General features: G+C 43.2%; 1 protein-coding gene across 2 annotated transcripts in view; it reads right to left on the reverse strand.

Moving 5' to 3' along the window:
• Positions 1-764: 764 nt before the first annotated feature.
• The window catches only part of LOC115138732 (spectrin beta chain, erythrocytic-like), a 101,399-nt gene continuing 88,166 nt past the window's right edge, over positions 765-13,997 (reverse strand). For both annotated transcript variants that reach the window (XM_065025808.1, XM_065025807.1), the window contains exons 38-41: positions 4,929-5,197; positions 4,472-4,645; positions 2,958-3,000; positions 765-2,148 (exon numbers count right to left, since the gene is read on the reverse strand). In XM_065025808.1, coding sequence (XP_064881880.1) covers positions 1,942-2,148; positions 2,958-3,000; positions 4,472-4,645; positions 4,929-5,197 — 693 coding nt within the window. In that variant the 3' untranslated portion in view covers positions 765-1,941. The remainder of the gene's footprint in view (positions 2,149-2,957; positions 3,001-4,471; positions 4,646-4,928; positions 5,198-13,997) is intronic.

The following is a 13,997-nucleotide window of genomic DNA, read 5'->3' on the forward strand; positions in this document are numbered from 1 at the left end:
ATGTCCTGCACATGAGTAACCACCATCCTTATTACATTGGCAGCCAATGCCAGGGTGGCTCATTCCTTGGGCAAGAAGACCATTCAATTTCACAATGCAGGCTGCTGATGAGCTGGGGCTGGCTGAGGGTCAATCTCAACCTCTTCTTGCAACTCACTGTCAGACTCCAAATTGACATAGACATGATCCTCATATGTGACAGGTAGCCTAGTGGTCAGAGCTTTGGGCTAGTAACTGAAAGGTTGCAAGTTCAAATCCCCGAGCTGACAAGGTAAAAATCTGTCATTCTGCCCCTGAACAAGGGCAGTTAACTCACTGTTCCCAGGCCGTCATTGAAAATAAGAATTTGTTCGTAACTGACTTAGTTAAATAAAGGTAAAATAAAAAATATTTGGAAAATTCTTCATCTTCCAAGGTGGAAGACGGTCCTTCCACACTAGCTTCTCTCTCATCTTAGGCCCTCTGAGCAGAGAATATTTTTGCCATACTGATTGATTGTGGTAAGGAGCCACACATGCAAAGCTATTTATTTGTTGTGTTCCCCCCCAATTTGCACCTGGCTGGGGTAGTGTCGGAGAATACTGCATTTTTTTCAATATCGAAATAATGTGTTAACATTGTGCAGGTTCCCGTAAGACATTGAGTAGTTTCACACACTAAAGGGTAAAGAGTGTGAGAAAAGCAGCAGACAGGCAGGGAGACAGACAGGCTGTTGAAACAGCAGGCCCAGGGAGGATGAAGACCAAGTGAAGGCACACACAAACCTTTGTTACATTTTTACTTCTTTTCACCTACACACACACACACACACACACTTTTCCATACTTTTATTACCCTCGGGTCCTGTGGACCCAAACACCACATATATAATATACATGTGTAGGGGGGTGTGCACTCAATGAAAATGTGTTAATTTTATATGTTCTTCACTGAAAATGAGCCAAGGCCAATGAGTCTCAGGTTGAAAAAAATTATGTCTTTGAGTAAACATTGAAAAGGGGTCCCACAGACCCGAACACCACACAAAAAATAAACAAAAAACATGATTCATGCATTTTTTTTTATATACTGTATATGAACAGATATGAAAGTTGAGATTCGATAAACAAGTGTTAGGTATGAGCTATTTCAAGTTCTCAGAGATGGCCATTGTTCTGGTAAAAGTCATGTTTGAAAGTGATTGCGTTATGTTTAAGGTAATAGCAGGTCAATAACAAGATAGCATAATCATCTTTCAATTGTGTTACTTTCATTATCTCAGTTAAAACAGTCTATAACTGTCCATTTCAGCAGCATTATTTTGCCTTCACAGTGCATAGGACAATTAGTTTGTATACTTGCAGTTGTACTTGCTGTGCATGCAGGTACTGTACTGTACAGCACTGTACAATGTCTCAATCTCTTTCAGGCAACACTAGGCCTATCAATTCATTAGTTAAAACAGAATTTACAAAGCTCTTTTAAAAAGCCTAGCCACCCAATCCTGATGATTCTATGATATAAGAGCACCAAATTCAAACCACAGTATAACAATTCACAACCATTTTATAGGAATATAAGGCAGATGAATCAACAAAAGTACTCTTATGAGTCATACTGTTTTGTAACACAAATCATACAAGCATGCTTTTATCTAAAGCAAAGTTGGGAAACAATTGTAAAAGGAAAAAAATGAATTTTACAAACATTCTTTGGTTGAGTGTGAAAAGAGCATTCCTGTGCTTTTATTTAGCTATTTGAATTTAGCATATTTTGTCAAAAAGAGAAAGAAAAATGTTGTTACCCTGGCTTTAATACAGGCAGCAGAGGTTTAAATCTAAACTACAATATCTCATCTATTTCAAAGTAAAACAGAAAATCTTTATAAGATCAAATTCATTCTGATTGTACAGTAAAACTTATTCTGCCCCAAGACCTGCAATATGGTCAGTCTGTCCATCCTCACTTTTTATTGGCAAACCGACTGAAGCCCTTCTTCTCCTTGTCTTTCTTGTCTTTCGCTGGCTCTGGTGTGGTGAGGGTGGTAGAAGAGGAAGGAGGGGGCAGGCTGCGGGCCCGGACCCCTGCAGACCCTGAGGGTTCCGCCTCTTCCTGTGCCAGGGGCTTCACTGCTTTCTCTATGGCCTGGGTCCAACGCCCCAGTTCCTCCTGAAACAACCATACATTTACGTTGAATATATTTCAATGAATTTGGGTGTTGGGGTTAAGGTCCCCCCAATATTAACATTGGTAATAAATGTACAGATGTAATGCATTTACACATACTTCCATGATTCCATTGCAGAAAGTGCCGGACACTTATATTTCAAATGGTCCAACAGCAATGAGATCTGTATTTTGATGACTTGTTGATTAACGGATATATTATGGAGAACTGTGTGAAGTCTGATATTTTGCCACAGTGGTCTATCGATTGGTCAGACCAGATCCTGTGTCAGTGATTGGTTTGGGGATCTGGGTCAGTGGTTGGGGATCTGGGTCAGTGGTTGGGGATCTGGGATCTGGGTCAGTGGTTGGGGATCTGGGATCTGGGTCAGTGGTTGGGGATCTGGGATCTGGGTCAGTGGTTGGGGATCTGGGTCAGTGGTTGGGGATCTGGGTCAGTGATTGGGGATCTGGGTCAGTGATTGGGGATCTGGGTCAGTGATTGGGGATCTGGGTCAAGCTGCCGTGTCTTAACACAGCCTATTATTACCAGATAGGATACAGAATGTGTTTGATATTATATTGTAGGATAATGTAATATTGTATACAGTATGGATATTTTAAATGCATTACAGTGTTGTACTGTGGTGTGATTGTTGAACGCATGTTTGGATATTTCATGTGTGTTAATGATTATATTCCAAAGGTCATTACTGCTGTAACCCTGTAATAAGAACCCATGACATTCTTGTGTGACAAAAGCAGATAAATAAAATACATATGATGAAAAAAGAAGTGCGTGAAGAACCCACCTGGTCTTTACACTGGAACAGGTACTCACTACCATCACCCAGCCTAGACAGCAAGAGGGAAAACAATTCAGTTTCAACCAAACGCGTGGTAAGAGAGTGTGAACTAAAATCAGCAAAAAAAAGAAACATCCTCTCACTGTCAACTGCGTTTATTTTCATGTAAAATATTTGTATGAACATAACAAGATTCAACAACAGAGACAAACGGAACAAGTTCCACAGACATGTGATTAACAGAAATGGAATAATGTGTCCCTGAACAAAGAGGGGGAGGTCAAAATCAAAAGTATCAGTCAGTATCTGGTGTGGCCACCAGCTGCATTAAGTGTTGCAGTGCATCTCCTCCTCATGGACTTCACCAGATTTGCCAGTTCTTGCTGTTAGATGTTACCCCACTCTTCCACCAAGGCACCTGCACATTCCCAGACATTTCGTAGGTCCCAGACTTAGGTCCCAGATGTTCTCAATGGGATTGAGATCCGGGCTCTTCGCTGGCCATGGCAGAACACTGACAGTCCTGTATTGCAGGAAATAACGCACAGAACAAGCAGTATGGCTGGTGGCATTGTCATGCCGGAGGGTCAGGTCAGGATGAGCCTGCAGGAAGGGTACCACATGAGGGAGGAGGATGTCTTCCCTGTAACGCACAGCATTGAGATTGCCTGCAATGACAAGCTCAGTCCGATGATGCTGTGACACACCGCCCCAGACCATGACGGACCCTCCACCTCCAAATCCATCCCGCTCCAGAGTACAGGCCTCGGTGTAACGCTCATTACTTCGACGATAAACGCGAGTCTGACCATATCCCCTGGTGAGACAAAACCGCAACACTTCAGTGAAGAGCACTTTTTGCCAGTCCTGTCTGGTCCAGCGACGGTGGGTTTGTGCCCATAGGCGACATTGTTGCCGGTGATGTCTGGTGAGGACCTGCCTTGCAACAGCCTTACAAGCCCTCAGTCCAGCCTCTCTCAGCCTATTGTGGACAGTCTGAGCACTGATGGAGGGATTGTGCGTTCCTTGTATAACTCGGGCAGTTGTTGTTGCCATCCTGTACCTGTCCCACAGGTGTGATGTTCGGATACACTGCGAGGACGATCAGCTGTCCATCATGTCTCCCTGTAGCACTGTCTTAGGCGTCTCACAGTACAGACATTGCAATGTATTGCCCTGGCCACATCTGCAGTCATGCCTCCTTGCAGCATGCCTAAGGCACATTCACGCAGATGAACAGGGACCCTGGGCATCTTTATTTTGGTGTTTTTCAGAGTCAGTAGAAAGGCCTCTTTAGTGTCCTACGTTTTCATAACTGTGACCTTAATTGTCTACCGTCTGTAAGCTGTTAGTGTCTTAACGACCGTTCCACAGGTGCATGTTCATGGGAAACAGTGTTTAAACCCTCTACAGTGAAGATCTGTGATTTTTACAAATGATCTTTGAAAGCCAGGGTCCTGAAAAAGGGACATTTCTTTTTTTGTTGAGTTTACGTACACTAAAACACTAACGTTCCTCACCTCAGTATGAATACATGCTTCTTCTTCTTGTAGTTGTTCAGGACTTCCCATTTGGCGTTGCCGAGCGACAGAGGGTCCTCTCCGTGGTAGGTGGAGCCATGGCCGAAGCTCTTGGCGTCCTTATAGACAGACAGCTGACCAGGCTTCAGCACACAGTACAGGTTGTTCCAGGACCTGTGAGAGGACAGGAGCACAGACATATTTTGATGGAAAACACCTTAAGCAGATACATACGCAACCCAAGCTTACCCAAAACTATTTGAATTATTTGGAGGTAGTATCATGAGCTATCCTTTACATCCTACCTACTGTAATTGGAGTGAGTACCTTCTTTCATTACCCCAAACTATACAAAATACCTGGCAAAATGTGCAGCCTTAATTCTACGCAAATCAACCATTTTAAGCCTAACCATAGCAACAATAACCATGCTCTTTAAGGCTGTGAGTGTCTCTACCTGTTGGAAGCCTTCTTCCCAGCAGCCTCTAGATCGTGTTTCCGTCCCAGCATGCCCTCCTGCAGCACAGCCTTAGGGCTGAGGTGGTCAGCAGGTAGGGTGGCGGCCCGGGGCTCCCCATCCCTGGGGGTCTGTCCTGACACAGAGGCATCCAGCAGCTCCAGAGAGCTAGCATCCTGCATCTCAGAGACCATGGGCACCGTAGAGTCACCCGCTGTTCCCTCCAACTGACCCAAACTGGGCTCCACCTCCACTGCTCCAGAGGCAGACTGGGGAAGAGAATTGAGTATGATATATTTACAATAAAATTTAACGTACATATAGGAAAGAGAAATGGGCCTGGATTCAATCAGATTGAGCGGGAATCAGCATTAATCAGCATTGGCCGACATTCCGCATACCAGATGTTTTGGAGGTGTAACTGCTGTATGAGCTGACCAATCGGTGAGCGGCTGCTCGTGTGTCACAAACCACTCCCTTCCTTACTATCCCTACTGCGTTAGAAATTCAGAAATGCCACTAGAAAGTGTTGGCTCTATGTTTGAAATGACACCTTTCCGTAAACCTTTACAATAAAGATCTCTTTGTAAAGGGTTTATAATTACATTATTAAATGGTTGTTTAATCATTTGTAAATGAATTATAAACCATTAATAAATGGGTTATAACGAATTGGTCAAAATAGTGCAATAGCCAGTCAGTGCTTGCCAAAATAGTGAGCCACTATTTACCTCCAGCTATTAACCCTTTATAAATGCCCTTACAAATGTGTATTATAGTGAACCCTTATTTATCATGATGCAAACTTATTTGAAATGATTATACATTTCAAAAAAATATATTTTCACACTTTTGGTTGTGATGCATTGTTGCCCTGACCCAGGAAGAGACATTATTGGTTTTCAGACTAATGGTCAACTCAAATTATGTGTTTTGCTTTGTCTTGTTTTGATGTCGTTTGAAACAAAATATTATTTAAGGCAAGTCAGTAAAAAACTAATTCTTAGTTACAATGACGGCCTTCCAAAAGTCTGCGTTCAAAAATAAAAAATATAGGACAAAAACACACATCATGACAAGAGAGACACCACAACACTACAAAAAGAGAGACACCACAACACTACAAAAAGAGAGACACCACAACACTACATAAAGAGAGACACCACAACACTACAAAAAGAGAGACACCACAACACTACATAAAGAGAGACACCACAACACTACAAAAAGAGAGACACCACAACACTACATAAAGAGAGACACCACAACACTACAAAAAGAGAGACACCACAACACTACAAAAAGAGAGACACCACAACACTACAAAAAGAGAGACACCACAACACTACAAAAAGAGAGACACCACAACACTATATAAAGAGAGACACCACAACACTACATAAAGAGAGACACCACAACACTACATAAAGAGAGACACCACAACACTACAAAAAGAGAGACACCACAACACTACATAAAGAGAGACACCACAACACTACATAAAGAGAGACACCACAACACTACAAAAAGAGAGACACCACAACACTACAAAAAGAGAGACACCACAACACTACAAAAAGAGAGACACCACAACACTACAAAAAGAGAGACACCACAACACTATATAAAGAGAGACACCACAACACTACAAAAAGAGAGACACCACAACACTACAAAAAGAGAGACACCACAACACTACAAAAAGAGAGACACCACAACACTACAAAAAGAGAGACACCACAACACTACAAAAGAGAGACACCACAACACTACAAAAAGAGAGACACCACAACACTACAAAAAGAGAGACACCACAACACTACAAAAAGAGAGACACCACAACACTACAAAAAGAGAGACAACACAACACTACATAAAGAGAGACACCACAACACTACAAAAAGAGAGACACCACAACACTACATAAAGAGAGACACCACAACACTATATAAAGAGAGACACCACAACACTACATAAAGAGAGACACCACAACACTATATAAAGAGAGACACCACAACACTATATAAAGAGAGACACCACAACACTACATAAAGAGAGACACCACAACACTACAAAAAGAGAGACCGAAGACAAAATCATAGCATGGCAGCAAGACCACATGACAACACAGCATGGCAGCAAGACCACATGACAACACAGCATGGCAGCAAGACCACATGACAACACAGCATGGCAGCAAGACCACATGACAACACAGCATGGCAGCAAGACCACATGACAACACAGCATGGCAGCAAGACCACATGACAACACAGCATGGCAGCAAGACCACATGACAACACAGCATGGCAGCAACACATGACAACACAGCATGGCAGCAAGACCACATGACAACACAGCATGGCAGCAAGACCACATGACAACACAGCATGGCAGCAAGACCACATGACAACACAGCATGGCAGCAACACATGACAACACAGCATGGCAGCAAGACCACATGACAACACAGCATGGCAGCAAGACCACATGACAACACAGCATGGCAGCAACACATGACAACACAGCATGGCAGCAAGACCACATGACAACACAGCATGGCAGCAACACATGACAACACAGCATGGCAGCAAGACCACATGACAACACAGCATGGCAGCAACACATGACAACACAGCATGGCAGCAAGACCACATGACAACACAGCATGGCAGCAAGACCACATGACAACACAGCATGGCAGCAACACATGACAACACAGCATGGCAGCAAGACCACATGACAACACAGCATGGTAGCAAGACCACATAACAACACAGCATGGTAGCAAGACCACATAACAACACAGCATGGTAGCAAGACCACATGACAACACAGCATGGCAGCAAGACCACATGACAACACAGCATGGCAGCAAGACCACATGACAACACAGCATGGCAGCAAGACCACATGACAACACAGCATGGTAGCAAGACCACATAACAACACAGCATGGTAGCAAGACCACATGACAACACAGCATGGTAGCAAGACCACATGACAACACAGCATGGTAGCAAGACCACATAACAACACAGCATGGTAGCAAGACCACATAACAACACAGCATGCTAGCAAGACCACATAACAACACAGCATGCTAGCAAGACCACATGACAACACAGCATGGTAGCAAGACCACATGACAACACAGCATGGTAGCAAGACCACATAACAACACAGCATGGTAGCAAGACCACATGACAACACAGCATGGTAGCAAGACCACATAACAACACAGCATGGTAGCAAGACCACATAACACAGCATGGTAGCAAGACCACATGACAACACAGCATGGTAGCAAGACCACATAACAACACAGCATGGTAGCAAGACCACATAACAACACAGCATGGTAGCAAGACCACATGACAACACAGCATGGTAGCAAGACCACATGACAACACAGCATGGTAGCAAGACTACATAACAACACAGCATGATAGCAAGACCACATGACAACACAGCATGGTAGCAAGACCACATGACAACACAGCATGGTAGCAAGACCACATGACAACACAGCATGGTAGCAAGACCACATGACAACAACATGGAAGCAACACAACATGGCAGCAGCACAACATGGTAGCAGCACAAAACATTATTGGGCACAGACAAAACAAAAACAAGAAGTTAGAGACAACATTACATGAGGTGAAGCAGCCACAACTGTCAGTAAGAGTGTCCATGCTAGCTGCAGCGTACTGAATAGACTAGCGAGCCAAGGATGTGTGTGCTTTGGGGACCTTTAACAGAATGTGACTGGCAGAACGGGTGTTGTATGTGGAGGATGAGTGCTGCAGTATGTATCTCAGATAGGGTGGAGTGAGGGTGAAGTGAGGTCTAAGAGGTTTTTATAAATAAGCATCAACCAGTGGGTCTTGCGACAGGTAAACAGAGATGTCCAGTTTACAGAGGAGTATAGAGTGCAGTGATGTGTCCTTGCAAAGACGGGCACCTATTGGTAGATGGGAGGACATTTTAAAAAGCAGACATTGAATATCCCTTTGAGCATAGTGAAGTTACTAATTACACTTTGTATTGTGCACCAACACCCAGTCACTACAAAGATACAGACATCCTTCCTAACTCAGTTGCCGGAGAGGAAGGAAACCGCTCAGGGATTTCACCATGAAGCAAATGGTGACCTTAAAACAGTTAGAGTGTAATGGCTGTGATAGGAGAAAACTCAGGATGGATCAACAACATTATAGTTACTCCACAATACTAACCTAAATGACAGAGTGAAAAGAAATACACATATTTGCAATAAATTTGCACTAAAGTAAAACTGCAAAAAATGTCCTGAATACAACGTGTTGTGTTTTGTTGGATTTACCCCAAACATATCACGGAGTACCACGCTTCATATTTTCAAGCATGGTGGTGGCTGCATGATGTTATGGGTATGCTTGTCATAGGACAAAAAGAAAATGAATAGCACTTAGCACAGGAAAAATCAGAGGAAAACTAGTTTGTGTAGCTGTGTAGGGTTAAAAAATAATAATAATTTTCAAATATTGTAAAATCCAGGTGTGAACTTAGACTGTAACACAACAAAATGTGGAAGGGGTGTGAATACCAAGTCTAACTCATTAATAAATGGTCAGTAGGCTTTCACTTTCTTTAAATGTATCTTTTCAGCAGTTAGCAATGTTGGTAACTCATTTGTTAATAGCCAGTGGATTGCCACTTTAAAATAAGGTATTCTTTTAGCAGTTATAAATGTTGATAACTCAGTTATAAATGTTTTGTCTGTCACTATAAAAATATGGTACAGTATACTTTTAGCAGTTATACATGTGGGTAAATCATTTATAGATGATTTGAGAGTTCAGTCAGAGCTTAGATATACTTATAGGCATTAATGGGTCCTTAACCTCTCTGGGATCGTTCGGGATGCTAGCGTCCCACCTCGCCAACAGCCAGTGAAAGTGCAGGGCTCCAAATTCATAAATCTCATAAATAAAATTCCTCAACCATACAAGTATTTTAAACCATTTTAAAGATACACTTCTCGTTAATCCAACCACAGTGTCCGATTTCAAAAAAGCTTTTCGGCGAAAGCAGAACATATCATTATTTTAGGTCAGCAACTAGTCACAGAAAGCATTCAGCCATTTTCCAACCAAAGAGAGGTGTCACAAAAAGCAGAAATATAGATAAAATTAATCACTAACCTTTGACGATCTTCATCCGATCTTCATCCTCCCAGGACCCAATGTTACACAATACATGTATGTTTTGTTCGATGAAGTTCATATTTATATCCAAAAATCTCAGTTTACATTGGCGCCATGTTCAGAAATGCCTCCAAAACATCCAGAGAAATTGCAAAGAGCCACATCAAATAACAGAAATACTTATCATAAACTTTGATGAAAGACACATGTTTTACATAGAATTAAAGATAAACTTGTTCTTAATGCAACCGCTGTGTCAGATTTCAAAAAAGCTTTTTGGCAAAAGCACAATATTCAATAATCTGAGAACAGTGTTCAGCCACAAAAGCAAGCCATACAGTTACCCGCCAAGTTGTGGAGTCAACAAAAGTCATAAATAGCATTATAAATCCTCCCTTACCTTTTCTGATCTTCATTGGAATGCACTCCCAGGACTCCCACAAGAATTGTTTGTTTTGTTCGATTACGTCCATATTTATGTCCAAATACCTCCGTTTTGTTTGCGCGTTTCGTTCCAAAGGCACAATGCGCGAGCGCAAAATCCAGACGAAAAGTCCAAAGAGTTCCATTACAGTTTGTAGAAACATGTCAAACGATGTTTACAATCAACCTTAAGGGTCTTTTTATAATAAATCTTCAATAATATTCCAACCGGACAAAAGCGTATTCATTACAGAGGACGCACCCGCGTGACCGCGCAGTAAACAACTGAATGGCCACAGCCTAGTCCACTTGTTGAAACAGCTCTTATTCGACACCCTTCCACAATAAAAGCCTCAAACAACGTTCTAAAGACTGTTGACATCTGCTGGAAGCCTTGGGAAGTGCAATCTGGCCCCATAGAAACAGCATATTGGATAGGCAATCACTTAAATGAAACTACACACCTCAGATTTCCCACTTCCTGGTTGGATTTGTCTCAGGTTTTCGCCTGCCATATGAGTTCTGTTATACTCACAGACATCATTCAAACAGTTTTAGAAACTTTGGAGTGTTTTCTATCCAATATTACTAATAATATACATATATTAGCATCTGGGACAGAGTAGCAGGCAGTTTACTCTGGGCACCTTATTCATCCAAGCTACTCAATACTGCCCCCCTGTCACCAAGAAGTTAAATCCTCAAAAAGTTATACATCTGCACCATTGAGAGCATGCTGACTGGTTGCATCACCACCTGGTATGGCAACTTCAATGTGCTACAGAGGGTAGTGCATTCGACACAGTACGTCACTGGGGCCAATCTTCCTGCCATCCAGGACCTCTATACCAGGCGGTGTCAGAGGAAGGCCCTAAAAATTGTCAAAGACTCTAGCCACCCAGGGCCTCTCAAGTGGCGTAGTAGTCTAATGCATCGCAGTGCCACTAGAGATTCTGGGTTTGAGTCCAGGCTCTGTCGCAGCCGGCCGCAACCAGGAGACCCATGGTGCGGCGCACAAGGGGAGGGTTTGGCCGGCAGGGATGTCCTTGTCCCATCGCGCACTAGCGACTCCTGTGGTGGGCCAGGAGCTGTGAACGCTGACACGGTCGCCAGGTGTACGGTGTTTACTCTGAGACATTGGTGTGGCTGGCTTCTGGGTTAAGTGGGCATTATGTCAAGAAGCAGTGCGGCTTTGTTTGGGTTGTGTTTTGGAGGACGCATGTCTCTCGACCTTCGCCTCTCCCTCAACCGTACGGGAGTTGCAGCGATGAGACAATACTGTAACCACCAATTGGATACCACGAAATTGGGGAGAAAAAGGGGTAAACATTTTTTTTTTTTTAATTAAGACTCCAGCCACCCAAGTCATAGACTGTTCTCCCTGCTACCGCACGACAAGTCTAGGTCTAAAAGGCTCCTTAACAACTTCTACCCCCAAGCCATAATACTGCTGAACAGCTTCTACCCCCAAGCCATAAGACTGCTGAACAGCTTCTACCCCCAAGCCATAAGACTGCTGAACAGCTTCTACCCCCAAACCATCAGACTGCTGAACAGCTTCTACCCCCAAGCTATTAGACTGCTGAACAGCTTCTACCCCCAAGCCATTAGACTGCTGAACAGCTTCTACCCCCAAGCCATAATACTGCTGAACAGCTTCTACCCCCAAGCCATCAGACTGCTGAACAGCTTCTACCCCCAAGCCATAAGACTGCTGAACAGCTTCTACCCCCAAGCCATAAGACTGCTGAACAGCTTCTACCCCCAAGCCATAAGACTGCTGAACAGCTTCTACCCCAAGCCATCAGACTGCTGAACAGCTTCTACCCCCAAGCCATCAGACTGCTGAACAGCTTCTACCCCCAAGCTATAAGACTGCTGAACAGCTTCTACCCCCAAGCCATCAGACTGCTGAACAGCTTCTACCCCCAAGCCAGACTGCTGAACAGCTTCTACCCCCAAGCCAGACTGCTGAACAGCTTCTACCCCTAAGCCATCAGACTGCTGAACAGCTTCTACCCCAAACTATAAGACTGCTGAACAGCTTCTACCCCCAAGCCATAAGACTGCTGAACAGCTTCTACCCCCAAGCCATCAGACTGCTGAACAGCTTCTACCCCCAAGCCAGACTGCTGAACAGCTTCTACCCCCAAGCCAGACTGCTGAACAGCTTCTACCCCCAAGCCATCAGACTGCTGAACAGCTTCTAAACCCAAGCCATAAGACTGCTGAACAGTTAACCAGACAATTTACATGAACCCCCTTTTTGTGCTGCTGCTACTCACTGTTAATTATCTATGCACAGTCACTTTACCCCTCCCTACATGTACATATTACCTCAATTACCTCAACTAACCCGTATCCCTGCACATTGACCCTTTCAACCCTGTGTATAGCCTCATTATTGTTATTTTATTGTGTTCCTTTCTTTTTAACTTTAGTTTATTTAGCAAATATTGTCTTACTCTGCATGGTTGGTTAGGGGCTTGTAAGTAAGCATTTCACAGTAAGGTGAAATGCATTCAGTGCGTGTGAAAAATAACATTTGATTTGATTTGACTACATACACGAGAGAAGATTCAACACTTTGTTAAACATGTTCAGTCAATGAATGGTGGGTATGAAGACCAAAACATTAAACGTTGTGTAATGGTATTACGCTCACCATTTCACACCAGTGCGTTGATTATACTTGGGCTATCACAATCACAGAGAAGTGATTGTGTTGATGTAATCTGGTAAGGGGTAACATGTTAGGAATGCTGATTGAATAATGCCCTGGATGTACAGTACATTTGGCTAGGACGTTAGGGTTTCATGTTAGGAATGCTGATTGAATAATGCCCTGGATGTACAGTACATTTGGCTAGGGCGTTAGGGTTTCATGTTAGGAATGCTGATTGAATAATGCCCTGGATGTACAGTACATTTGGCTAGGGCATTAGGGTTTCATGTTAGGAATGCTGATTGAATAATGCCCTGGATGTACAGTACATTTGGCTAGGGCGTTAGGGTTTCATGTTAGGAATGCTGATTGAATAATGCCCTGGATGTACAGTACATTTGGCTAGGGCGTTAGGGTTTCATTTTAGGAATGCTGATTGAATAATGCCCTGGATGTACAGTACATTTGGCTAGGGCGTTAGGGTTTCATGTTAGGAATGCTGATTGAATAATGCCCTGGATGTACAGTACATTTGGCTAGGGCGTTAGGGTTTCATGTTAGGAATGCTGATTGAATAATGCCCTGGATGTACAGTACATTTGGCTAGGGCGTTAGGGTTCCAAAGGTGGATCAAGACACATCATGAAAACCAACCTCTTCCGTTCCCGGGACAGAGTACCAATTCATCACACCCAAACATGAGAAAATAACTTGTTCAACTGTGCAACTATTGAAAATAAGGTTGCAAGATGATACATAAACATTCATCTATTGATCATTAATAAGTGG

This window comes from Oncorhynchus nerka, linkage group LG12, assembly GCF_034236695.1.
Source record: "Oncorhynchus nerka isolate Pitt River linkage group LG12, Oner_Uvic_2.0, whole genome shotgun sequence".
NCBI lineage: Eukaryota > Metazoa > Chordata > Actinopteri > Salmoniformes > Salmonidae > Oncorhynchus > Oncorhynchus nerka.